The sequence below is a fragment of the Schistocerca americana genome, chromosome 1 (assembly GCF_021461395.2).
Source record: "Schistocerca americana isolate TAMUIC-IGC-003095 chromosome 1, iqSchAmer2.1, whole genome shotgun sequence".
In the NCBI taxonomy this organism is placed as follows: Eukaryota; Metazoa; Arthropoda; class Insecta; order Orthoptera; family Acrididae; genus Schistocerca; species Schistocerca americana.
This window is the reverse complement of record NC_060119.1, coordinates 1,158,463,503-1,158,490,443: the sequence shown is the minus strand read 5'-3', so window position 1 is coordinate 1,158,490,443 and position 26,941 is coordinate 1,158,463,503. Positions and strand designations below refer to the sequence as shown.

General features: G+C 41.0%; 1 protein-coding gene across 3 annotated transcripts in view; it reads left to right on the top strand.

Moving 5' to 3' along the window:
- The window catches only part of LOC124551709 (28S ribosomal protein S31, mitochondrial), a 73,668-nt gene extending 50,333 nt beyond the window's left edge, over positions 1-23,335 (top strand). For all 3 annotated transcript variants that reach the window (XM_047126461.1, XM_047126463.1, XM_047126462.1), the window contains exons 5-8: positions 12,659-12,818; positions 18,948-19,115; positions 21,997-22,220; positions 23,013-23,335. In XM_047126461.1, the coding sequence (XP_046982417.1) occupies positions 12,659-12,818; positions 18,948-19,115; positions 21,997-22,220; positions 23,013-23,245 (785 nt within the window). In that variant the 3' untranslated portion in view covers positions 23,246-23,335. The remainder of the gene's footprint in view (positions 1-12,658; positions 12,819-18,947; positions 19,116-21,996; positions 22,221-23,012) is intronic.
- Positions 23,336-26,941: the final 3,606 nt, after the last annotated feature.

Genomic DNA, 26,941 nt, shown 5'->3' with positions numbered 1-26,941 from the left:
TTCTGATCTCTGCCTAGTGTGTATATTTAGTGTAGTGAGTGCTCCTATATACCAGTAGTTGTAACTCTTCCATAGTTGTATTTACATTTATTTCGTTGTTTATGATTGTGTTGATAGTTGTTATTGTTCTTTTGACTTGTGGGTTATTGGCTGGTCTATGCAAGAATGGTCTAATGTCTGTATTAGTGTCTTTGTATTCTATGTATGTTAGCTGAAATTTTTCTTCTATCTAACATGTGTGTCACTTCATGTTCTATTTGTGCTTGTTCTGGTGGCCGTCTTAAGATTTCATTTTGCTCTGATTGTTTAATTGATGTGTGGTGTTCTTTGTTTGTTTGCTCTGGGATGTTTGAGTCCATTACTGTATTTTCTTCTTCTTCTGATTGCACTTTATTTTGTTCCAGTATTTGTTGTACTTGTTGTTTGATGTTTTCTAATTCTGACTGGTGTATCCTGTTATGTTTGATTATTACACAGATCTGATCAGCTAGTTGTTGTTCTGTTAAAAATTTTAATTCTGGGTACCTGGTAATAAATTTTGTGTATGCTTGTGATCTGTATGCAGTTGTGTTGGTTCCTAAGTTTGTTGCTTTGTAATAACAGAACATGAGGTGTTGGTTAATTTCATCTGACCATCTCATCCTCTGTCTTTGTTTTCCTTCTAGAGTGGTTGCAGGAGGCATATCCTGCAAAACACCTCTATTTGGATTTAAATCATTTTCCGTGTGGCTAGCAGTGTCGTTACCATTGTGGACAGGCATAGGGTTCAAGCGTCGTCCCCGACCATGACAGCGTTTGTCCGAGGCTTCATTAGTTCTGTCCTGAACCAACTAATCACACTAAAAGGGGGGTTAGCCCTATTAGTCGTTTGTTCTTTTCGTCGCCTTTTACGACTGGCAGAACATACCGGAGGCTTATTCTTGTTCTTATTATTATTATTATTATTATTGTTATTATTATTTGATTAGTTAATTGAAATATTATTTCTTTACTATTCTAAATGAATATTCTTTTCATATTTTAATTGTTGGTTTAGTTAATGGTTTTAGTTGGTTTAGCTTAGTTCCTTATTTCCTTTTATCTTTACTCTCCTGAAAACCTGGAAAATATAAATATTTTGTTTAAAATACCACAGGAGAGCAAGAGGTGTAGTCCGCAACGGCACTCTCACGGAAATTCCTTGTCGTTATCTGTTCCACCCGAAATCTCTCAAACTTTTACTATTCAGATCGTTTGCTGCAACTGTGTGATATGTTGTTTGATGAGTCTGGATGATTGGTCCAACAATTTTGCAAGTTAAAGTTTATTGATTCGGAGATAATCTCTCAACGAATTCTGACCATGCAAAATGCAGGTTTGCATTATTGTTCCAAACTTCACCTATGAGAGATCTAAATATCATAATGGTGTCTCACAGCAATACAATCTCTCTCCTCCTCTCACATGTCTGATCTCTTCATTTCCTTCACAAAGAGTCCAAAAAACAAAAATTTTTGGTTTGATAAGACACAGAGATGCGTTTGTTGCATGGAACATCCAATCTTGCTATCATTATATGCTGTTCACCACAGTATCAATTTGTCACTCCCAAATTAGAGTTTTGCATACATTGTTGCACCATACCATGCAGAAACACACATCCAGTGAGTGTTGTTTGGCCTCTTCAGTCACCACCTGAGCCATTTGTGCACTCCCTGTTAGAACGTAGTTTTCTTATTGACTTTAACTTAACAAATTCCATCTGCAAATTCTCTCTCTCATTGATGGCGAGTGAGGTGTTTCAACTGGTAGTGCTGACACAATCCAGCTTCCAAATCCATGAAAATTTTCACTCACCACTCTTGTGAACACATGCACATCGCCTGTCAACCTTAGCCACATTACAGTGTTCATTCTCTGAACATATGATGATGATGATGATGATGATGATGATAATTTTAGATGTCTTCCTCACAATTGCGGATTAGATAAGGATGAAGAAGGAAGCTGGTCATGTCCTTAAGTGACTGGGGGGTGTCACAAAAAGCTTAAACTGGGGTGGCCATTTGTGGATTTGAACCTGCCCTTCCCAAAGGTGAGTGCAGTGTCTTAACCAATGCACCACATCTGTCAGTTAACTGTAATATAGGAGACAACAAATAGGTGTGAGGAGGAAGCTGTACTGGCATAGCTAAGTGAAGTCATGCAGTAGTTTAGGCACTAGTAAGCGTCGGAAACGTTTAGCTGTTAAAGTCACCATCTTCTCATCATCCTTGAGGTTGTCTATGATTTCCCACAGTTATTTTAGATCAGAACTTACTTCTCACTTGGTCTCGTCAATAAGGCCAGGGCCAGTTATTTTCTTTGTCCTTTCTGAAATGAATATTTTAGCTCTAATGATCACCTCTTCCTCCCTTCTCTCCTTGCTTTGCCTCTCCTCTATTCATGTATGTGAGCTTGAGCAGAATGTAGCACATAGAACAGAAAGCATAAAGGAGATTATTGAGGAGCATGAAAGAAAAATGAAGATTAGTCATCCAAGGGTAATATATGGGAATCCAAAAAAGTTTGGTACAAATAATGTTTGATGGTTACCATTAAAACCCTCAGGTGAATGGTTGAATGGTTCTTCAGATTAGCAACAGCTGATTTCCTATCCCATCCTTGCCCAAAAAAGCTAAAGCAACTTTGATTATTAACAAGAGTCCTAAGCAATCCCCTTTCCTCTCCCTCTCCCTGTCCCTCCCCTCTTCCTTTCATCTGTGACAGGCATTTTCAACCATGTGGTTCATTTTTTGGACCATTTGTCCCTTGAGAGTATTTGCTTTTATCTTCTGTGATATTGTATTTGTACATCTAATACACACACATTCCACAAAGTACCATAATTCTCATTCCCTTTCCTGTTCTGTTAACCAATAGAGCAAGGGAAAAGTGCCAGTTCTCTATACTTCTTCAGTAGTGTTCTGCAACAAAATTAGCTTCCCTCTAGAGATTTGCATTTTAGTTCATGTAGCATTTCCATAATATATGCATGTTGATCAGAACTATCTGTAACAAATCTAACAGCCTGCCTCTGAATTGCTTTGGTCTTCCTTTAATCCAACCTGTTTGGGGATCCCGAACAGTATCAAGAATGAACACGTGTGTTCTATACTCTGTCTCCTTTATAGATGAGCTACACTTTCCTACACTTATCCCAATAAACCAGAGTCCACCAGTTGCCTTTCCTAAAACTGCCTTATGTGCTCTTTACATTTTGTATCACTTTGCAACATTCCACCAAGATATTTCATCATTATGGGTGTGAGAAGCAGCTCACAACTATATTGTATCCAAACATTACACCATTGTTTTTCAAACAGTGGAACATGAAGGATGGAATAACAGCAATATACAATGGATAGATTGCTCAGAAGTAGAGCTCTTATATATTAACACAACTACTCACACACACATGGTTACTGTCCCTGGGTGCTAGGGCCCGACTGTGGCAGTGCTTGACATGAGCAGCAATTAGATGGGGAGGAGGTGGAGTAAGGAGGAGTCATGCAGTTGGGAGGGGGAGAGATGACAGGGCAGGGGGTGGAGAAGATGCTAGTGCTGCCTGTGGGAGTGTACTGGGATGTGGTGGGGATGGTATAGGGCTGCTAGGGCTCCTATTTGGGGGGAGGTTGGGAGTGTGGACAGGATAGGGCTGCTAGGGCTTTTGTCCCCACCATGTCCCTCATGCTCCCACAGCCTGCACTAGTGTCTTCCCTCACCCTTACCCAGCTATCCTCCCCCAGACTGTCACATGCCATCTCCTTACCTTCTCCACTTGCCCAAGCAGAATCCTGCTCACATTAGATACAGTCGTAGTTTGGCATAATGCCCAGAGAAAGTAGTCATGTGTGTATGAATATGTGAGAATTCTGTTTCTGAGGGAGGCCTGTGTCTGAGAGCATAAATATTTCTTCAGAACTGATTTTCCTACTCGTCTCCTTTAGCTTACATGTTCCACATTTAGAGCAAGCCTCATTCATCACACCAAATAGAAATTCTGTCGAATTCATCCTGTATCCTCCTGTAATCAATAAATAATGACACTTCCTTATTTAAGCACAGCATCATAGGCAAACAGTCACAGATTCCTGCTCACCCATCCATCAAATCAAGAGCCGTCCTATCACACATCCTTGGGACACAACTGACAATATCCTTGTCCCTGATGAACATTCGACATGCAGGAAAACATACTGGGTTCTATTACTTAAAAAGTCTTCAAGTCTCTCACTACACAGTCCAATCACTTAAATGTGACTACTTCCTGTGTTCAACATCAGCATACAATAACCATTCACAGACAGCAAATGGCAGCACTAGCAGTGAAGGGTCTATGAAGCATGTCAGGGGGGATGTGGGAAACAGTGCAGTCACTGTCATAATGCAGAAACGGAATGTGTTTCTGACATCCATAAGGTCATGATCATTGGCCAAGGGTGGAAGCATTTACAAAACGTCTGGGTCCATAAACTTTTCATGTGCTGCCACAATTAAAGTATACTGTGCATGGAAAAATTGCATGGCACTCACCAAAACCAGCACCAAGGCAACTGTGGTGCCCCTCAGCCATAGATGACAGCGGTGAACAGCAGCTGTGGAGATGTGTATGGGAAAGTAGACATGCAGCTGTAGAGCGACTGTCCGCGTGTATGAACTGAGGGGTACCAACAGTGTCTCCTCATGAATGTTGCTGTGTATGGGCATGCGCAGCAGATGTCCAGTTCACACACCCATGTTGACTGCTGTTCATCAGCAATGAAGGCTGGAATTTGCATACCAGTATTGCAACTGGATGTCAACAGATGGCCTTTTCAGATGACAGGTGGCCATTGACATCTATGGTGCGAACATCTGAGAGCAAATAGCATCCAACAATTGTCAGAGGAGTCCAGGCCGGAGGAGGAAGCGTTATAGTCTGGGATATGTTTTCTTGGTATTCCGTCGGTGAGTTCATCATTATGGAAGGCACAATGGGTCAATAAAAGTATGCGTGTCCACCTTAGCACTACCAGCAGAACAATGCGTCATGTGACACAACTCACAGTGTACATGCATGATACAGAAAGTACCAGGATGAGTTTACTTTATTCCCCTGACCACCAAACTCCCCAGATTTAAACCCATTCAAGAATTGTGGGACCACCTCGCACCAGGGATCCTCAAACAAGAAATACAGTGCAGCTGGACATGGCACTGGAGTCGGCATGGCTCCACATCCCTGTTGGTACCTTCCAGAACCTCAGTGACCTTTCCTGCATGTCTGGCAGTGGCCCACACTGCAGAAGTTGGTTATTCAGTCTTTTGACAGGTGGTCACATTAATGTGACTGGACATTCTCATTCTCAGACCTTTATTAACTTCTGCATTGGGACACCATGTCAAATGCTTTCTGGAAGTCTAGGAATATGGAATCTGCCTGTTGCCATTCATCCATGATCCACAGTATCGTACAGAAAATTGCATGCTGAGATTTATTAGCGATATTTCCTAAATCATACACACACAAAATTCCAAAACCTTTTGCCTGTCAGAATTTCTGTACTCTTTTTTGAGCTGAAAGTGCAGCAGTCTGTTTCCTCGGCATTTTCTGAGTTTTGTCTAATAGACCAAGGTGGATCTTTCCCATTCTTAATCCACTTACTTGGCGTATACTTCTCCAGAGTGCAGTTTATAGTCAGTTTAAACTGTACTCCAGCATAATGCAACTAAATGATGGCATCCTACTTAGACATTGAATAGACAACAGCTACTTATCTGCTCTTTCCAACAAATCTTGCAGTGAAATTTAAGTATATAATACCTCTAAGTGAGTGTGGGTACAGGTCTTGCCAACCAGAAAAAATATTGATTGAATCCTTTTTCCAGTCTCCCAACTCATGCGAGACAATTGCTGGAAGGTTCAAAGAAAACTTGAACTAATTTCAAACATGTACCCAATTCGTACAGTTATAGTTGGTGGTGACTTCAGTTTATCCTCAATTTGTCGGCAAAAACACATGTTTAAATCCAAAGTTACACATACAATAACATCTGAAATTGTGCTAAATGCATTCTCTGAATATTATTTCAAGCAGTTAGTTCACGAGCCCACCTGAATAGTAAACGGTTGCAAAAACACACTTGACCTGTTAGCAACAAATAATCCTGAGTTAATAACGAGCATCAAAAGGGATACAGGGATTAATGAACACAGGGTTGTCATAGCGAGATTGCATATTGTAACTCCAAAATTTTCCAAAAATAAATGAAAAATATACCTATAAAAAAAAAAAGTAGATAAAAATTCATTTGTCACCTCCCTGAGAGACAATCTCCATTCCTTCCAAATTAACAGTGTGAGTGCAGACCAGATGTGGCTTGAATTCAGAGAAATAGTATCAGCAGCAGTTGAAAAATAAATTAACAACTGATGGAGCTGATCCCGCTAGCTTCGCAGATCGAATCAGCACACTGTTGTAGAAACAATGAAAAAAGCATACAAAATTTAAACAAATGCAAAATCCCCAAGATTGGCGATCTTTTACAGGAGTTCAAAATTTAGCGTGGACTTCAGTGCGAGATGCTTATAATAGTTTCCGCAGTCAGTGCTGCCAAAGCAGAGTTTCTAAACACAGCTTTCTGAAATTCTTTCACCAAATAAGATGAAGTAAATATTCCAAAATTCGAATCAAGAACAGCTACTAACATGAGTAACTTAGATATCTTTTGAGTAGTGAAGCAACTTACATCACTTAATAATAGCAAGTCTTCCATTTCAGATTGTATACTAGTTAGATTCCTTTCAGAGTATGCTGATGAAATAGCTCTCTACTTAACAATCATATACAACCACTTGCTCAACAAAAGATCCATACCCAAAGACTGGAAAGTTGCACAGGTCATGCCAATGTTCAAGAAAGATAGTATGAGTAATCCACTAAATTACAGGACCATATCATTAACATCAGTATTCAGCAGGATTTTGTGTTCAAACAATATGAATTACCTCAAAGTCAACATGGATTTAGAAAACATCGTTCATGTGAAACACAACTAGCTTCTTACTCGCTCGAAGTATTGAGTGCTATTGACAAGGGATTTCAAATTGATTCTGTATTTCTACACCACTGGCCATTAAAATTGCTACACCAAGAAGAAATGCAGATGATAAACGAGTATTCATTGGACAAATATGTTATACTAGAACTGACATGTGATTACATTCTCACGCAATTTGGGTGCATAGATTCTGAGAAATCAGTACCCAGAACAACCACCTCTGGCCGTAATAACGGCCTTGATACGCCTGGGCATTGAGTCAAACAGAGCTTGGATGGCGTTTACAGGTACAGCTGCCCATGCAGCTTCAGCATGATACCACAGTTCATCAAGAGTAGTGACTGGCGTATTGTTATGAGACAGTTGCTTGGCCACCATTGACCAGACGTTTTCGATTGGTGAGAGATCTGGAGAATGTGCTGGCCAGGCAGCAGTCGAACATTTTCTGTATCCAGAAAGGCCCATACAGGGACCTGCAACATGTGGTTGTGCATTATCCTGCTGAAATGTAGGGTTTCGCAGGGATCAAATGAAGGGTAGAGCCACGGGTCATAACACATCTGAAATGTAACGTCCACTGTTCAAAGTGCCGTCAATGCGAACAAGAGGTGACAGACACGTGTAACCAATGGCACCCCATACCATCTCACTGGGTGATACGCCAGTACGACAATGACGAATACACGCTGCCAATGTGCGTTCACCGTGTTGACGCCAAACACGGATGCAACCATCATGATGCTGTAAACAGAACCTGGATTCATCCGAATAAATGACGGTTTGCCATTCGTGCATCCAGGTTCGTCATTGAGTACACCATCGCAAGCGCTCCTGTCTGTGATGCAGCATCAAGGGTAACCACAGCCATGGTCTCCGAGCTGATAGTCCATGCTGCTGCAAACATCGTTGAACTGTTCATGCATATGGTTGTTGTCTTACAAACGTCCCTATCTGTTGACTCAAGGATCGAGAGGTGGCTGCACGATCCGTTACAGCCATGCAGATAAGATGCCTGCCATCTTGACTGCTCATGATACGAGGCCATTGGGATCCAGCAGTGTTCCATATTACCCTCCTGAACCCACCAATTCCATATTCTGCTAACAGTCATTGGATCTCGACCAACGCTCGCATTCGGGAGGATGACGGTTCAATCCCGCATCCGGCCATCCTGATTTAGATTTTCCGTGATTTCCCTAAATCGCTCCAGGCAAATGCCGGGATAGTTCCTTTCAAAGGGCACGGCTGACTTCCTTCGCCGTTCTTCCCATCCGATGAGACCGATGACCTCGCTGTCTGGTCTCCTTCCCCAAAACAACCCCGAAAACCAAATCGACCAACGCGAGCAGCAATGTCATGATACAACAAACCGGAATCGTGATAGGCTACAATCCGACCTTTATCAAAGTCGGAAACATGATGGTACGCATTTCTCCTCCTTACACGAGGCTTCACAACAACGTTTCACCAGGCAACGCCGGTCAACTGCTGTTTGTGTATGAGAAATCGGTTGGAAACTTTCCTCATGTCAGCACGTTGTAGGTGTTGCCACCGGTGCCAACCTTGTGTGAATGCTCTGTAAAGCTAATCATTTGCATATCACAGCATCTTCTTCCTGTCGGTTAAATTTCGCATCTGTAGCTTGTCATCTTCGTGGTGTAGCAATTTTAGTGGCCAGTAGTGTAGAATTCCAGAAGGTTTTTGACACTGTACCTCAGAAGTGGCTTGTAGTCAAATTGCATGCTTATGGAATATCGTCTCTATTATGTGACTGGATTTGTGAGTTCCTGTCAGAGAGGTCACAGTTCGTAGTAATTGATGGGAAGTCTTGTAATTTCTGGAGTTCCCCAAGGTGGTGTTACAGGCCCTCTACTATTCCTTATCTGTATAAACAATTAAGGAGACAATCTGAACAGCCAGCAGCCATCTTGGGTTGTTTGTAGATGATGCTGTTGTTTACATTCTAGTAAAGTCATCAAAAGGTCATGATTTAGAAAAGATATCTGTATGGTGGGAAAATTGGCAATTGACCCTAAATGATGAAAAGTGTGAGGTCATCCACATGAGTGATAAAAGGAATCCATCAAAATTCAGTTGCATGATAAATCAGTCAAACCTAAGGCAATAAATTCAAGTAAATATCTAGGAATTACAATTATGAACAACTTAAAGTGGAAAGAACACACAGAAAATGTTGTGGAGAAGGTGAACCAAAGACTGCATTTTATTGGCAGGATACTTAGAAGATGCAACAGACTAACTAAAGAGACTGCCTACACTATGCCTGTCTGACGTCTTTTGGATTACTGCTGCGTGGTGTTGAATCCTTACGAGGTGTGATTAATGGATTGCATAAAGTAAGTTCAAAGAAGCGCAGCATATTTTGTATTATTGAGAAATAGGGGAGAGAGCATGACTGACATGATACAGGATTTGGGTGGATTTAATTAAAACAAAGGCATTTTTCGTTTCGGTAGAATCTTCTCACGGAATTTCAGTTGCGAACTTTCTCTTCCGAATGCGAAAATATTTTGTTGATGCCAACCTACAGAGGTAGAAACAAACAAAAATGGTTCAAATGGCTCTGAGCACTATGCGACTTAACTTCTGAGGTCATCAGTCGCCTAGAACTTAGAACTAATTGAACCTAACTAACCTAAGGACATCACACACATCCATGCCCGAGGCAGGATTCGAACCTCCGACTGTAGCGGTCGCTCGGCTCCAGGCTGTAGTGCCTAGAACCGCATGGCCACTCTGGCCGGCAGAAACAAACAGTCATCATAATAAAATACAGGAAATCAGAGCTTGCATGGAAAGATATAGGTGTTTGTTTTTTCCACGTGCTGTTCAAGGTTGGAATAACAGAGAATTATTGTGAATGTGGTTCGATGAACCTGCTGCCAGGCACTTAAGTGTGATTTGCAGAGTATCCATGTAGATGTTGATGCAGATATAGGTAAAACCTCTCCTAGTCTTCCTCATGGACTTACTAACTTTAGAATCACTGTGATAACATCATGATAACTAATCCATGTCTTTACTGACATTGTCAGTTAGGTCATGTCTGTTTGTAGCTACAAGATCTAAAATCTCTCCATTGCATGTAGGTTGTTGAAGTAGTTGCTTAAGACAGTTTTTGGAGAACGCGTTCAGAGCTACTTCACAAAACTCTCTGTCCATATGACGTGCAATGAATCCATACACATTCCAGTCTCTGCTCGCTATGTTCAAGTCACCCACAACTAATATTGTATGATTGGAGTACTCCCACCTATTGAACATAGATTTTCTGTGAATTGTTACAGTGGACTCGAGTGGCTGGTAAAGACATCCAGTGATTACCTTGAGGTCACCGAGGGTGGTTACTTCTGACTAACTTTGCAGTCCATCCCAATTTTAGCCTCAGTAGACATTATATTTTTATGGATTGTAATGAATACACTACATTCTGCGATGTCTAACATGTCCTTTTGACATATGTTCTGTGCCTTATTAAATATTTCAGGGCTCTTAATACCAAATATAATTTTCAGATTACAGCTTTCCAGGAGGACGGTAAATGGAGAAACTTGGTTCAAATGCATCAGCCATTTAGAATTAAAATATCTACATTTGAAGTATCTATACTTTGCATATGATCTGATTTCACTTTCTGCATATTGACTAGTGAGTGTCCATAGTAAACCTCAAGCTATTGCCTAGCTTTAGAAAAATGTGTGCTCCACAAATACTCTGCTAGCTGATTACTTGCTTCCTCTATGTAGTGCAACTTGGACAGACAAGAGGAATTCTGTAATTCTCCACCCCACAGTGCAGTTCCAGAAATCTCCAGCCAAGACCATCCTCTAGTTTGACACCCTCCATTTGGCTCAAACAAAAGGGCGCCACTCATTTCTGGGAATGATGCTGCAAATTGTGGATTCTCTTTGCACCCCACATGCGAGGCCAGCACTCTTCACTACTTCTGCCAGCCACCCTTAGTAATAAACTGAGGATGGTCTCAGAACCAAAGTGACAGATATCATTGGCGAACATGTGAACCACAGCTTGCAGAGTGACAGCACTCTTCGAGCTTGATAGCTACATGCAGGGCCTCCTCCCCTCCCCCTGTCCACATACCAAGTGCATGTTGGATTTCTTTCTGGCTCTGGACACTATTTTCCTAAGGGCTCCATAATCTGCCTAACATTGGAGCTTCCAATGCCTAGCAAACAACCTCCCCCCTTTTGCCTACTCAGACCCTGTGAAAGAGTGACCACCTGTTCAGTCAAAGGGTGGTTGATTGAGGCCATACGGCCAGGTTCTACATTGGCGCTCTACCTCGAGCAACACGAACGCATTGTCACACTTTTCTCACCCTGCTGCAAGGGCAGATCCACTGCATTGGGTGCACTGCAAGGTGCCTCAGCAACAGAGCCTGTGGGTGAAACAAATGATACTTGAGGTCCCCCATGCAACACATCTGTTTCTCCGTAATAACTACAGCCCAAGGCAGCAACCAGCAGTTAACTGACCATGGCCACCAGCATCTTCAGGACCTCCTGCGTCCACACACAGTAAACACACCCCTATCCACCACATCACTAAACATTTGAAAGAAAACAAAACTGAGCCCTGTTGTCTTTTAAACACAAATTTGTGCATCAAACCTTTTTAAATCACAAACATTAGCTATTTGAAAACACAGAGCCTGTCACTGACTATGCTTTGTTGCACACTGGCAGACGAGGAAATGTGAGAATGGGTGCTCACATTACTGTATTCAGAACCATCTGACTGTGGCATTGCAGTGGGTTCTACACTGTGATACAAAATCTACAAGCTACAGAGAATGAAAGCAATAATAAAAAAAAGGCTCATGTTGTCTTTTAAACAAGAATTTACATTACCGAACTTGTTAAACACACAACCACAAGCTGTTACATGGCAACTTCACTGGCCCCACTTCACTGCATGCTGGCAGACAAGACTGTGTTGCAGTGTAGTGGTTAAGGCATAGCATTTATTTTCAGGAGCAGCAAAGTTTGCATACCCCTTTAACCACCATGAGCTAGATTATTCATGGTTTCTTTTAAGTTATTTCAGGGTCAAAAGCCATTCAAAAGGTCTGTGGCCCATTCCTTTCCATGTCCTTCTCCAGCTAAGACAGGCCTGTCAGTGAAGCATCAAATATGAACCCTACTCTCTTTACTGTTCCTTCTCTTTAATAAACTCCCCTGCCACTATCTGTCCCCTTACATTCATAAATACTTCATTACATTGTATTTTGTCATAATTTAAAAACATAAAAAATTATCGTGTCATTTCCACAAACACATATTGACAAACATTTCAGTAGTTTTACATTGTCCTCCTGCCCAAAGAATTCACAGGAACACTAATTCTTAGTTCCCATCTGAGATGATGGTCCAGTGGTTGTATGCTGTCTTTGATTATGTATTACTGTAAAGTTTAACTGTAAATTATGAAGAGAGAAAAAAATATGTTATTAACTGCATCAAGTCTTTTCTAAAATCTAAAAATGTCTTAATAAAACTTATTATCTACATGTGTCTCACATATATTCGTATTTTGTTTCCATAAATTTGTACAGCGTCTCCTGTCGAAAAGGCAGCAAAAGAGGTTGCTGAGGCATTGGGAGGTGACACGAAGAAGACAGAATCAGAACTGCTAAACAAGCTGCTCTCACACTCGGCAGAAGTGAAGCAGGGTTCCTCTGGCCAACAAGAGTCGAAACCAGCTCTTGATCTTAGGTAGAGAAATTTATTATTGGATAACATTAAAGCATTATATTGCAGTAAAAGAATTTGCTACCAGGTTTCAGTTACTTAAAACTAAATGATAGAATTTTTATAAAGGTCCTGACTGAGTTATAGGTACCAGCCTTGTACCTATCCTTTGTATTTCTTTTGATCAGTTTTAATTTTCTTCAGTGTTAATATTTTTTCAAATTTAAGTTTACACATTGCAGAATATGTTGAATCTAATTGTCAAAAGTTTGTGGCACAACTTGACTAGAAGAAGGGATCGGTTGGTAGGACATGTGTTGAGGCATCAAAGGGTCACCAATTTAGTATTGGAGGGCAGCGTGGAGAGTAAAAATCGTAGAGGGAGACCAAGAGATGAATACACTAAGCAGATTCAGAAGGATGTAGGTTGCATTAGGTACTGGGAGATGAAGAAGCTTGCACAGGATAGAGTAGCATGGAGAGCTGCATCAAACCAGTCTCAGGACTGAAGACCACAACAACAATTGTCAAAAGGATAGAATGTAGGGTAAGGCAAATAAGACAACAGAACAGAGTTCCACGGTACAGAGAAACAAACAGAGGAAAGGAAATACAGTACTAACCTGACTATAGCAGATGTTGAAGGTGACCACCTTTCATCCATTGGCACTATTGGTCCCTGGTCAGCAAGTTTCTGAAGGCGGATCAAAGATGGACTGCTGGAATCGATGTGATCTCATTTGAAATGTTCTGCTCTGTTCTTGAAGACTTTTAGAGTTTTGCAATAAACCGTAGACTTGAGGGTTCCCCACACAAAATAATCACGCACTGATCGATCAGTGACCTCGGTTGCCAGCTAGGGCCGCGACCATACTGACCTCTGCTAACAGCACTGCCAGACGTGTAAATGTGCTTCAACGTTTGGCCAGCTGTATGGACAAATGCTCCATCCTGTTGAAAGTAACTGTAGGTCTTTTCGTTAGTGCTGCCACCAATGGTTTCAAAATGTTGCCAATGTAACACAGCATCTGATGAAAGAAAATGGGACCGATAGTGTGGCATGCAGACACTGCACGCCAAACCCTAACCTTCTAGTCACAAGATGGTTTTTTGTGGAAGTTACGTGGATTCTCCGCTGCTCAAAACTCATGATTCTGTGAGGACACAGCCACGTGAAACCAGGCTTCATCGGACATAAAGAACAAATCCACACCGAAGCCATTCATTGTTATCTCAGTGAACAACCACCGACAAAACTGGAAGCACTGAGGGGGATCTGCTGGTTTTAATGCATGAACAACAGACACTCGATAGGGATGCATGTGCAGGTCCAGTGGAGTATTTGTTCTTGAACTGCAGCCACATTTTCTGGTGTGTGGACAGGTTTTGGAATGTTTTTTGACTTGGTCAAAACAAATCCTGTCTGACTACACTTTCAGACTAAGCATTGCATGGCACTCTTTGTTGGCACTTTTTTGCCACAATAAAACTTTTCAGTAAACAACTGAAGAACTGTTTCAGCAACTTCGTTGTTGCGTAACTTTCCACAGTCAGAACCTGCTGCTCTACTGTGAGTACCATCATCCCCTTTGCACTGCTCTGCTCACACTGACACAGCCTGCACTATGCTCTGAACTGGTTTGGATAATGGGGTGGCCATATACGTCGTGTGGTTTTATGCATATATTCATGTTCACATGTACCTCCATGTCTGGGTCACTTTTATTTGCCCCACACTATATAAAAATGCAGCAGTTGAAGCAGGCAAATACAGGCATCTAAAAATGAGATTGACAGGAAGTCCATAATGTCAAAGCTGAAACAGCTTCTAGACAGTTGCAAGGCTGCATAAGTAGGGAAAAGATAGATGCCACCTCTAGGAAAATTAAAGAAACCTTTGGAGAAAAAGAAAAACAGATGTATGAATATCAATAGCTCAGACAGCAAGCCAGTAGTAAGCATAGTAAAGAACACCAAAAGGTGTAAAGAGTATATGGAAAGGCTATACAATGGAAACAATGTATTGGCAATATTATATAAATGAAAGAGCAAGTACTGAGAGATATGACTCTGCTAGAAGAATTTGATGGCGTGCTGAAAGACCTAAGGTGTAACAAGGCCCCTGAAGTAGATGAAATTCCCTGAGAAGTACAGAGAACCATGGGAGAGCTGACCAAGACAAAACTGCTCCACATGGTACATGAGACAGTGAGGCACCCTCAGATTCCAAGAAGAGAGTGATGTAAAATACTTGCCTGTGACCGGGATATTAGCCTGACAGTAGGCAGAATACAGCCTTTTTTCACCATGGCACTAGTAGGGGGGATGGATGGTGAGCCCAGTGCAAGGTTCCTTTTACCTCCACAAAAGATCCCCAGTACTCCTTTGATTGCAGGCTGAGTGAACCTGGGTCCTTCATAGACACTCTGGAATGAGGAAAAATCCCCATCTCCAGCCAGGATTGAACCTGGGACCACTAATGCTCTATCTGTTAGACACCACAACCCCCCAAGAAGAATGTAATAATTCCAGTTCCAAAGAAGGCAGATGCTTAACTGGTGTGAATAGTACCAAACTATCAGTTTAAAAAGTCTTGCTTGCAAAATACAGGCACAAATTATTTACACAAGAATGGAAAAACTTGTGGAAGCTGACCTCCGGGAAGATTAGTTTGATTTCCAGAAAAATATAGGAATGTGTGAGGCAGTACTGGCCCTACTACCTTTCTTAGAAGATAGATTTAAAAAATGCAAACCTACATTTATAGCATTTGCAAAATAAGTGAAGGTTTATGACAATTTTTATGGGAATACCCTCTTTGAAATTATGGAACGAGCAGGGATAAAAAAAAAGAGAATGAAAGGTTATATACAACTTAAGAATTGAAGGCTGTGATGTGGAAAGGAAGCAGGGGTTGAGAAGTGTATGTTGAACAAGTAGTAAAGGAATCCAAGAAGAAATTTGGAGAAGGAACTCAAGTTCAGGGAGAAGAAATAAAAACTGTAACATTTGCCAATGACATTGTAATTCTGTCAGGGACAGCAAAGGACTTGGAAGAGCAGTTGAACAGAAAGGATATCAATAAAATTAAAACAGCGTACTGGAATGTAGTCAAATTAAACCAGGCTGTGGTGAAGCAATTAGTCAGGAAATGAGACACTAAAAGTAGTAGATGAGTTTTGCAGTTTTGGCAGAAAAATAATTAATGAGCCAAAGTAGTCCAGCATACAGAATGCAGACTAGCTGTAGCACGAAAAGTAGTCATTTGGAGATGAGGAGGCTTGCACAGGTGGAGTAGTGTTTAGACCTGCATCAAACAAGTTTATAGACTGGAGACTACAACAGCAGCAACAACAACAACATTTACTCATGCATAAGTGCAATTACTGCCCTTCATGTTCTCCATCTCATACAGTGACAAAAACAACAATAATACATACTGTGAAAACCACATTTGGCAAATGTGGAGATTATGGTATCAAGACAGAAAAGGTGGTTAACTGAGTTTCTAGCTTTAAAAAGGAGATTTTTAGTTGTGATGCAAACAGAGAGGAAGGAAAAGTTAGAGAGGCCTTATATGCAAGGCAAGGTGAAATTTGACAGGCTAATAGAGTGCAGATTGTTGTGTTGGCACATGTAGCACAGTGACATATTCAGGTAAGAATGGTTTTGATCAAACAGTCCATGGGTGTACTGTTGGTTCACAGTGTACAGCAGGCACAAAATTTTGGCAATCACATGTCGCCATTATCAGGTGTGCTGATGAACTGATCTGGGTGCACACTGCTGATACACACACCCTCTCCTTATGGGCCAATCAGTATAGGATCTGAGCCAGATGCTCACGCATTGTTGGCCAAAGAGGCAATTGTATCACTCTTGCATGAATTCTCAGCTGCAGATGGAGTGGTTACATCTGCTCTGTCACAGCCAGGGCATTCCACAAGGTGTCACTGGCTGCAGTTGTCGACACAATTGCCTCTTCGCACACCAACGAGCATGGACCACATACAGAGTGGCTTGTGGGAGTAGGGTATTTACGTAGACTGCATTCCACCAAGAGATCCATTCATTAGTGCATCTGATCGCCATAATATTAGTGAAGGCTTATAATGACTCACCTGCTTAATTTTTAACAGTTAAGAAATGTGCTGATGAATTTAATGTGGTCATAGCTGTAAAGATGATCAGCATGAAGGTCAGAAACTTGCAACCACATATGAAAGCAGTGGGGAAGTTGCAATTTGGTACTGAATGGTCAGCAACTAAAGGTATGAAATAGCTGGTGCCATAGATAAGTCAGAAACGGGATTATGGTACATTTTACATGAAGAAGTCACTGTGAAAAAGCTTAGTGCAAGTTGAGTGGCACATTTGTTGAATGCTGACCACAACTCTCTTCATGGGAGGAAATTGTTCTCCAGAAAAATGTTGAATAAAGTGAATTGACTTCAGAGGAGGCTGTATCTGAAAATAGATGAGTTTTTGGTCTAACATGGGCATGAACCTTTTTCCTTGCTTTTGTGTAACACTGTTCTATTGTTCCTCAGTTAAAGTCTCAAGGGAGGGGGGGGGGAGGGAGAAAGAGAGAGGGAGTTACAGTTATAAAAGACATAGAGAATTCAGTGGGTGAGACAACATAATGATAAATATTTATCTCAGAATATACAAAAACACATTTAATGTGTTCAAGTACACCCTGACTGAAAGGAAAATCCCAACACCAAGAAGAAGTTGAGTGAGATAAACGAAAGTTGGTAGATGGGTTTCGGCGTCGGGAAGATGGTGACTACTCAGATTTTATGGCAGTCACATAAGAGTGACACTAGTAGCGCCACTATGAGGGTTAAAATCAGATTTGCTTTAAACACACACTTTAACGGTTGTGAGGATTAGTTACCTTTTAGACTGGACATGGTGAGTTGATGTTGCTAAAAAATGCCTTTAAGATGATGAAGACGCCGTTATCAACAGCTCACTGAGTTTGAGTGAGGTTGTGTAATAGGGCTCTGAGAAGCTGGAAGTTCCTTACACGATATTGCAGAAAGACTTTGCAGGAATGTAGCCACAGTACACAATTGCTGGCAGTGGTGATCATGGGAAGGTATGGTCACAGTAAGGCTGGTGGTTACAAAGCACTAGTGAGAGGGAAGACCATTGTGCGTGGCGTATGGCTGAGGGGTATCGTACTGTGTCCGCAGCAGTTGGCACCAACGTGACACAACAAACTTACAAATTGGTTACTCCAAGGACAGTTCTGAGACAGATGCCGTGCAGCGTGCATTCAACCAACCCCAAACCATCACCATTTGCATCTTCAGTGGTGTCAGGCAAGAGTTCATTGGAGGGCAGAGTGGAAGCCTGTTGTATTTTCTGATGAAAACTGGTGCCAGTGATGATGATGTGTTGATTAGGAGGTAGTCAGGTGAGCGTCTGCAACCAACCTGTCTGCGTCCTAGACACACTAGACCTGTGCCGTATTTTGTATGACAACAGGAGCATTCTTGTGATTGTCTCACTTACCCTGACTACCAATTTGTACAGCAGTCTGGTGATTTGAACTGTTGTGCTGCCGTTCATAAACAGCATTCCAGGGGGTGTTTTCCAACAGATATTACTGCATACCGCTGTTGCAACCCAACATGTTCTACAGAGTTTCAACATGTTGCATTGGCCTGCTCAAATACGAGATCTGTCTCCTTTTGAACACACATGGGAAATCAGCAGATAAAAACACCAGCATGATCCGCAAGTAGCATTGACCGTCCTTGTATTGACTGACCAAGTGCCGTGGGCGTGGGACTCCTACAAACTGACTTCCAGCTCCTGTTTGATGCAATGCATGCATGTTTGCGCACTTGCATTCAACATTCTCATGGCTACGCCGATTATTAATGTACTGCTATTTCACATTTGCAATGGCTTTTCTCGCACTTACATTAACCTGTGATGTTGCAGCTTTAATCACTTAAATGTGTTACCTGGACATAGGTACTCCTGAAACTTCATTACTTTACATTAATTTTTCTTGGTGTTGGGATTTTTTTCGTCAGTGTAGTTGAAAATATACTGAAATAATTTCCTGTGACAATATACAGAATCATTCTACTTTCGTACAATTATTTGTAAGTAAAACTGACACTTTCCTGACAGTGAGCTCATAGCTGGAATGAAGATTGATAGAACAAAGAAACCTAGCCCACACGGTGCAGAAGAGACGAGCCGTGCACACCAGGTTAGGAGGATACTTGGGCAGCAGCCACCACAACAGCCACCAGCAGAACCTCTTCGACGTACACGTGATACAGGCTTGACACAACCGTGAGTATGTAACATGTTTTTCTCCCAGTAAAATTAGATCTGAATTAATAGCACAGGGTAAAGAATTTTTATTAGAAGTTTAAAACCATTTGGTTGCAGGCCAACATGCAATAATGTATCTAGGTTAGAAATACTTTCGAGTCACTGCCTACGCATAGTACTGCTTTCTGTGTAAGTCCAACTGGATTCAGAACCACATCTCCATCTCAGCCTTGGACATATCTCTACTTTATTTTATCACCGGCATTCAGCCATGAGACATGTTGCCATTAATATCGATGTACTTACTACATGTAACACAAAGCTCTTCCCAATACATAGACTGAATACTTCACAGCAATATGGACGGGTAAAATTGTGTCATATTGCTGATATTTCACTAGGTAACTTCCCCTTTGCAATTTAAAATCATGGAGTGGGGGGGGGGGGGGGGGGCTGCATCAGTGTGGATAAGAGAGCATTCTGGTGCACACACTACACCTTGTGGACCCCAGGGCAACCTGCCAGTCAAAAATACCACCAGAATTTGATAGATAATACCCAGTAATAAACAAAGAAAGAATTGGCACTCGTTTGATCACTTTTTTGGTTTGCCAGGGACCTAGGTGGATACATGCAAAATTTAAACAGAACCCGCCATCTCTGTTTATAAGGGCATATGCCACCCATGTAATTTCAGTAGATTCCCCTAGAACATTGTTCTGATAAAAGTAAATGTAAAAAGCTTGTTACTGGAGTACTCTATGGGATGGCCAGTATTGAGACAGTGAAATGAAATTGGAAACGTAAGGTCATTTGTAAGAAAGGTGAATGGCCGAATTCAGTTTACTGGGAGAATTCGAGGAAAGTTTCGCTCACCTATAAATACAGAACACGTGCGATCCATTCTAGATTACTGCTCAAGTGTTTGCAATCCCCTCCATGTCACATTAAGGGAAGACATTAGAACAGTTCAGAGCCACATTGCTAGATTTGTTACCAGTAGGTTCAACAACACATAAGTATCATAGAAATAAAGTAGGAATTTCTGAAAGGAAGAAGGCATTCCTTTATGAAACACAATTAAAGAAGTTTCAAGAGCCAGTATTTGTAAAAGACTGCAGAATGACCCTTCTTCCTCTAACATATGTCATATAAGCACAGCTAAGACCAGGTAAGAAAAATCACAGCTCTTTGAGAAGCGTATAGACAGTAGCTTTTTTCTTGCTCAATCTGCGAGTGGAATAGGAAACATATTGACTATACTCTGTTCATCATAAGAATAAGCCTGATGTAAACATTAAACATTATGCCATGTATTCTTCCGCGTTTGCTTTAATCTCATTGGATTTCGTTTCATGTGGAGCGGAAGCCTAGCTGTGGCCAAAACAGTCAAGTACGATCATAAGGAGATGTTGTATGCTGTGTTACATGCACATAGACTGAACAATAATGCAGGACAACAGCTCTACCAGTGCATTCAACTTGGACAACAATGGCCAGCAAGTGGTCAAACTAACCTGCAGTGATGTGAGAAGTTGCAGTTCAAATGTAAAAAGAGACGAGCAAAGAAATAATATTCGGAGAAACTCCAGGACTACCATGCGCTTCTTAGGTGACCAGACAGAAAGCATGAATTGCACTCATTTTCACCTTACATTGTATTCTAATTACAAACAAGTGGGATGAAAATTTCTAACTTAAACATAGGGTAATTTTTCTGAGCGAGTTGTGTGAAATGCAAAACCATACCGCAGGGATTTCACAGTACTGTTGAACACTGAAGCCACTGAAAGTATTAATTACAGTCAGTCGTCTGGTAATCTCTTAGCTCCTTCCTTATCCAAATCCGAGAAATACATTTCAGTTCTGGAAGTGTCACCTGCTACGTTGATAATGAGCTTATCAACAAGAGAATCCACAAAGCCAACCAGGCACTGCATTGTCTCTTCTTCTTTTATGACGAGCCATTCTATATCCCGCCAGCATTCGGCAGTAATATGTGAGAGAGCTGCGTGCGTTAGTTCCAGTACGTCTGGCAGCTTAACAGTCTTGTTACTTCTCAGGCCAAATCCCGCAGATTGTCTCCAGATCAGTTCTGTTAGGTTAATACTGTAATGGTACAGTAGCAAATGTAAAGATGCAGCATTTGTATAATGTGATGAGCTCAATGTTGTGAAAATAATTGTTTTCATGTTTCTATGATACTTATCTACCTCTGTGGTATAAAACAATGGAGATAGTCCAAATAAAGAGAAATTGATTTTTCATTTTTGCCTTAAAAATCAAATTGTTATGGTTTTTTTTTTTTAATTTAAGCAACTTTTATGAACAGTCTTTCATAAAAGTCGATAATTAAGAATTTTTTATTTTAAATGAAAACAGGAATTTCATGTCCAATATTTAATTATAAACAACAAGACGTGCGTTATTCATAAAAAATGATGATGAGTTTTATAATTATGAGATGTAGGTATTTCAAATCGAACAAGGGAAAAAAAATGGTACAAGGAAGATTTGAACCAACAAACCATTAACTGTAATTGGTTATCATTGCGCTACACTACCGACTGCACTACATGGACCATGTTGGTTCGTAAACCAACTGCACATAGTCGCTGGGTAAACTTCAGAGCCAATTATCTCTGTAAATTTATGAGAAACATTAAGAACAGGTTTATTCTTACAATGAATGGATTATAACAGTGTGTATGCTGACATGGAAATATTATTTCTATTACTTTCACTTATATGTCTCATTCAGTTTTAATGGTTGCCTTATAGTGTCATCTGCATTTTGTGTGTAATATGGTGTATGTAAAATCTGTGACTTTGCACCTGATTTGAGATAGTACACAGCAGTTTTTTTTTTTTTTTTTAATGAAACAGTTGATTATTACAGGCGTGTGGAACGTGTTGACCTCTTTGGAGCTGAGCCTTTGGGAATCTTCAAAGTAGATGCAACCAAAACAGCTCAACCGAGCTTTGATTTGGAAACATGGACAAAACTGCAACAGCGAGAACTGAGACTTGCTGTGCTGCACCCACCAAAGAACATTTTTGAGGAAATGATCCTGTGGACAGAACAAGGCAAACTTTGGAAATTTCCAATTGACAATGAGCAAGGTATCAACATGTATCACCTCATCTGTAATGGTGTTTTATCCCTGCATAACGTTATTTGTCTTGCCCCCCCCCCCCCCCTTTCTCAATAACATAATTTGTAAAAATATGTCTGTCTGGCTGTGAATTTTCTTTTATGATAGCTATTCCACTGATGATTAACCCAAAGATGCATCATACTTTCAAAATGTAACTGGAAGCCATAAGGGATATGAAGATAATAGAAATGTTTTACTGCTTTGGAATCGTTTTACAAGTGTTTGCCTTTGCTGAGTCTAGCAATTGAGTAATGTGAATTATGTCTCATTACTAGTGTCTTAATTTATGAAAGTTTTATTGACAGTGTGCCATCATGCGGCAGCTGATTTCTGCTCTTTGTTCCCTTATTGACAAGGAACGACAACAGTGTAGAAGTCCATCTCTTAGCCACCCACCTCCTCCAGAACACACACACTTTTTTTTCCTGTTTCCATCCTGATTTGCATCAATGAATACAAAGAATTAGCTGCAGCAGAAAGTGGTTACAACACTTTCAAACACACTATACTGGCAGCAGAATTTGTCTGGATTTCTTTGGGCTAGTCCTCCATAGTATATCTTTAATTTTTGTATACAAACAAATCTTTACGAAGAATTATAAATTATGTTGCAGAAAACATGTAATATAGGTTATGGACTGATAAGGCAGTAATACTCATTGCTGGGGATGATAGGAATTTACACAATCTGATTTACTATCTTCTCCTGTATTGGCTGTAGAGAGCCTTGATAAATAATAATATTTTTTGATTTCAGGACTGGAAGATGAAGCAAAAGTACAATTTACAGACCATGTTTTTCTGGAGCATTACCTGGAACCATGGTGTCCAAAGAGGGGTCCTATACGTCACTTTATGGAACTTGTGTGTGTTGGACTGTCCAAGAACAGTTTTGTAACTGCTGAAGAGAAGCGTAAACACATTGAATGGTACCGAGACTACTTTGCCAGCAAAAAGGACCTCCTTGAAGAAGTTGGTGCTCTTGGGTGAAGGTCTATGTTCAGAAGTATTTTTACACTCGATATTCTGTTACAGAAATTATAATAAACAATCTTAATTAAAGATAGATTTAAAAAGCAATAGCTTTTCTATAAATGTATATTTAGATTATTTTTGCAACTTATTTTCTGTTTAGAAGAATTTCTGTATCCCAAATTACTTCAGGGACACTCTTAAGAGTAGGAAAGAATACTGAAAGAATACTAAAAGGAATTACAGACAGCAGCTGCCAACGCCAGTGTTGGTTTTAACACCATGCTTTGCTAGCCATGGGCTTAGCCACAGATAAATCACACTGACAGAGAAAATCCTAGTTTTGACTGGAGATTAACCCTTCAATCTTTGGATTATGAACTGACTCAACTAAGCCACAAATGAAAATGGTAAAAATAAATCACATTTTATTTAGTGAAATTGTATTTTGTGTGTGATGTAATAATCTTCATGTGCTAGAGGTCTGTGCAAGTTACAAAATGGCTGTGCAGAGAGGGGTGGAAAATTCTCTGTGACGTTGCCAGATTGTGATCTCTGTCTCTGTGCCACACCACACACTGCACCTGTACTCTCCCCTGGCAACTGGGTTGCTCTACATGGGGGCAGTTGTTTCTACTTCTGAGAATCTTTCTTAAAATTTGTACACTTACTAAACTATAGTTTTGCTCGTTAACATTTGCTTTACATCACCCAGCATGAACCTACAATGTATTACATTCGCCACACTGCATGAAGACAAAAATCTATTCTTAATGTTTCTCATGCATACCAAAGCACACACTACAAACAAATGTGGCAGAATGACACACAATGTGGTACAGTGTCCCAGTACCTGGATTCTTATCTGCACATTATTCTGTGTAAAGTGGGATTTTCTGTATAAACACAAACATCATTTCCATTATAATGACTACTTCTCTTCGTGTCCTCTTCCCAGTTCTTCTTTAATTTCATCAATTTTTCTATTGTTGTGTCTATCTTCTCCCTACAAGACTGAGACAAAGCACTTTTTTTTACCACATTCTTCACTATGAGGAAGTTAGTACCTTGTACAATAAGCAGTATGTCATTGCTGTCCTCATAATATTAAGATATTTAAGACAATTATTTAGTGTCTACTTACCCAAAATGACACCTGGTTCTGTCTGTGCCTTCACCCCTCCTAATTTACAAAAAATGGTTCAAATAGCTCTGAGCACCGTGGGACTTAACATCTGATGTCATCAGTCCCCTAGAACTTAGAACTACTTAAACCTAACTAATCTAATACATCACACACATCCATACCCGAGGCAGGATTCTAACCTGCGACCATAGCAGTCGGGCAGTTCCAGACTGAAGCGCCTAGAACTGCTCGGCCACCACGGCCAGCCCTAATTTACACTGATCAACAAGAACATAAGACAACCTACCTAATAGCCGTTATGTCCAGCTTCGGCACCACATCTGTGCGCACAAGTCACCTAATTTCCATAAATTCCAGGGAGGAGGGCAATGAGCTCTGACACCACATTCAGTCACATCCCAGATGTGTTCATTTAGGTTCAGATCTGGTGAGGGGGGACCGGCACATCAATTGGTATTTGCCACCCCTGTGTTCCTTGAACCACTCCATCACGGTGCCTTGCACGAGCTCCACTGGACCCATGGATGCCCACGTAGATGATCACCAGGGCATAATGGAGCCACCACCAGCTTGTCTCCGTCCCGCAGTCCAGGTGTCGAGGAGCTGTTCCCCTGGAGGACAATGGATTCACACCCTCCCATTGGCATGAACAAATTATAGGGATTTACCAGTCCATGAAATGCTCTGCCAACGTCCAGATGGTCATGTGCTCGTTTCAGTTGTAGTTGCCGATGTTGTGGTGTTAACAATGGCACATACATTGGTTGTCAGCTGAGGAGGCCCATTGTTAGGAGTGTTAAGTACCCTGTGTGTTCACACACACTTGCACTTTGCCCAGTATTAAATTGTGATGTTAATTCCATTACAGTTTGCTGCCTGTCCTGTTTTACCAGTCCGCCCAGCTTATGACATCCAACATCTGTAATGAGGGTCGGCCATCCAACCTCATGACATCTGGAAATGGTTTCACCTTGGTTTCATCACATGTTGAATACACTCTCCACAACATTCCTCAAACACCCGACAAGTCATGCAGTTTCCGAAATGCTTGTGTAGGGCCTCCGGGCCATCACAATGTGCCCTCAGTCAAAACCAAATAGATCACGCACCTTCCCCATTCTACATACAAACAACACACTCACTGATACTACAAGCACCATGCATTTGTGTGGCTAGCAGTCACTCTTTGCCAAGTGATGCTTCTATTGCCAGGACGGGTTTATATTGAAGTAGGTCGGTGGCCATAATGATCTGTCTGATCAATGTATACAGATAAAAGATGTGAAGATCAATAGATGTCCGGCAAACGGAATAATATGTTAAAACTTGTGTATTTCATTTACATCTACAGATATGTTTCAGTGTTGTATGATTACGAGGGGCAGTCAATAAATAATGCTCTGTGGCACTCATTATGAAGAATGTCTGCACAACTGAATTTTTGGTTGTGGAAAAATAAATTGTGGTGAACATCCATAAACATTTCTGTGCAGTGTATAGTAATCACGCAACTGATAGGAGTACTGATGGGCAATGTATAAACAGCGTTAATGTGTAAGTAAGTGCAGAAACTGAACTCCAGAACTGGCCATATTCAGGATATTCTGTTACAGACACTCCTCCAAGCATGATGAATTGCACAAATGCCATTATTCTTCAGACCAGCACATCACAATTAGACAGTTGGCTCCACAGCTGTCAGTGAGGGTTAGAGGCCCGTGCGCACAGATTTGACACTCTTGGATGTTCAAAGGTGTGTCCAAGATGGGTTCTATGAAAGCTCAGAACAGAGCATGAGATTCTAATAAAAGCCATATAGTCAGATCTGTTAGAGCAGTGTGAGGCCAATGGAGGGGCCTTTGTCTTTGGTGTTAGTTTAGCTTCAAATTGCAATTATGATACAACTACTGCTAGGTTGCAGCGGTAATAGGAAAAACAAGGCAGTCAATGCAAATTGTTCCAGACCAAGCCAATACATGATGGAGTGGCCCAGTCACCACCTTTTCTTGTGCCACTTATAACTCAATCTCATCTTTTTGTATGTATTTCTGATGTACTGTATTCAGCAACAATATCAAACATCAACCTTTTGTATTCAAACACTCACTCTTGAAGAATACGCTTGGTCATAATCGAGGAAACGTCACCCAATTCCAGCCAGAGGACTCTTATTGGTTGGTGACTTGTCAAGTCACCCAACAGCCTGTGCAGCCACCACACCACACTAACACACGCAAAATGAGGTCGCCTACTGAATGTGTGGGGAGAGTGGCCCCTCAGCAACAGGAGTGCAGGTAGGGGTGAAAGCCATTTGTGAAGTGATGAAAAATATACTTTTTGTGCAGATGATGTGCTATGACAGAGATGTCACATGGAAATAGAACAAGGGTTTTGTGATAGCACATTTTAAAGACTTTAGTGTTCAAATCTAACATGATAAAGTTGCAACAACTACATACACTACTTATATGTATACTTTGCACTGCACAAACCACACACTGCAGATCGTAAGGATTGGCAGCAGTGATAGAGGGCATGAAGCAAAACTGTAGTGCTTGAGCTTTCTT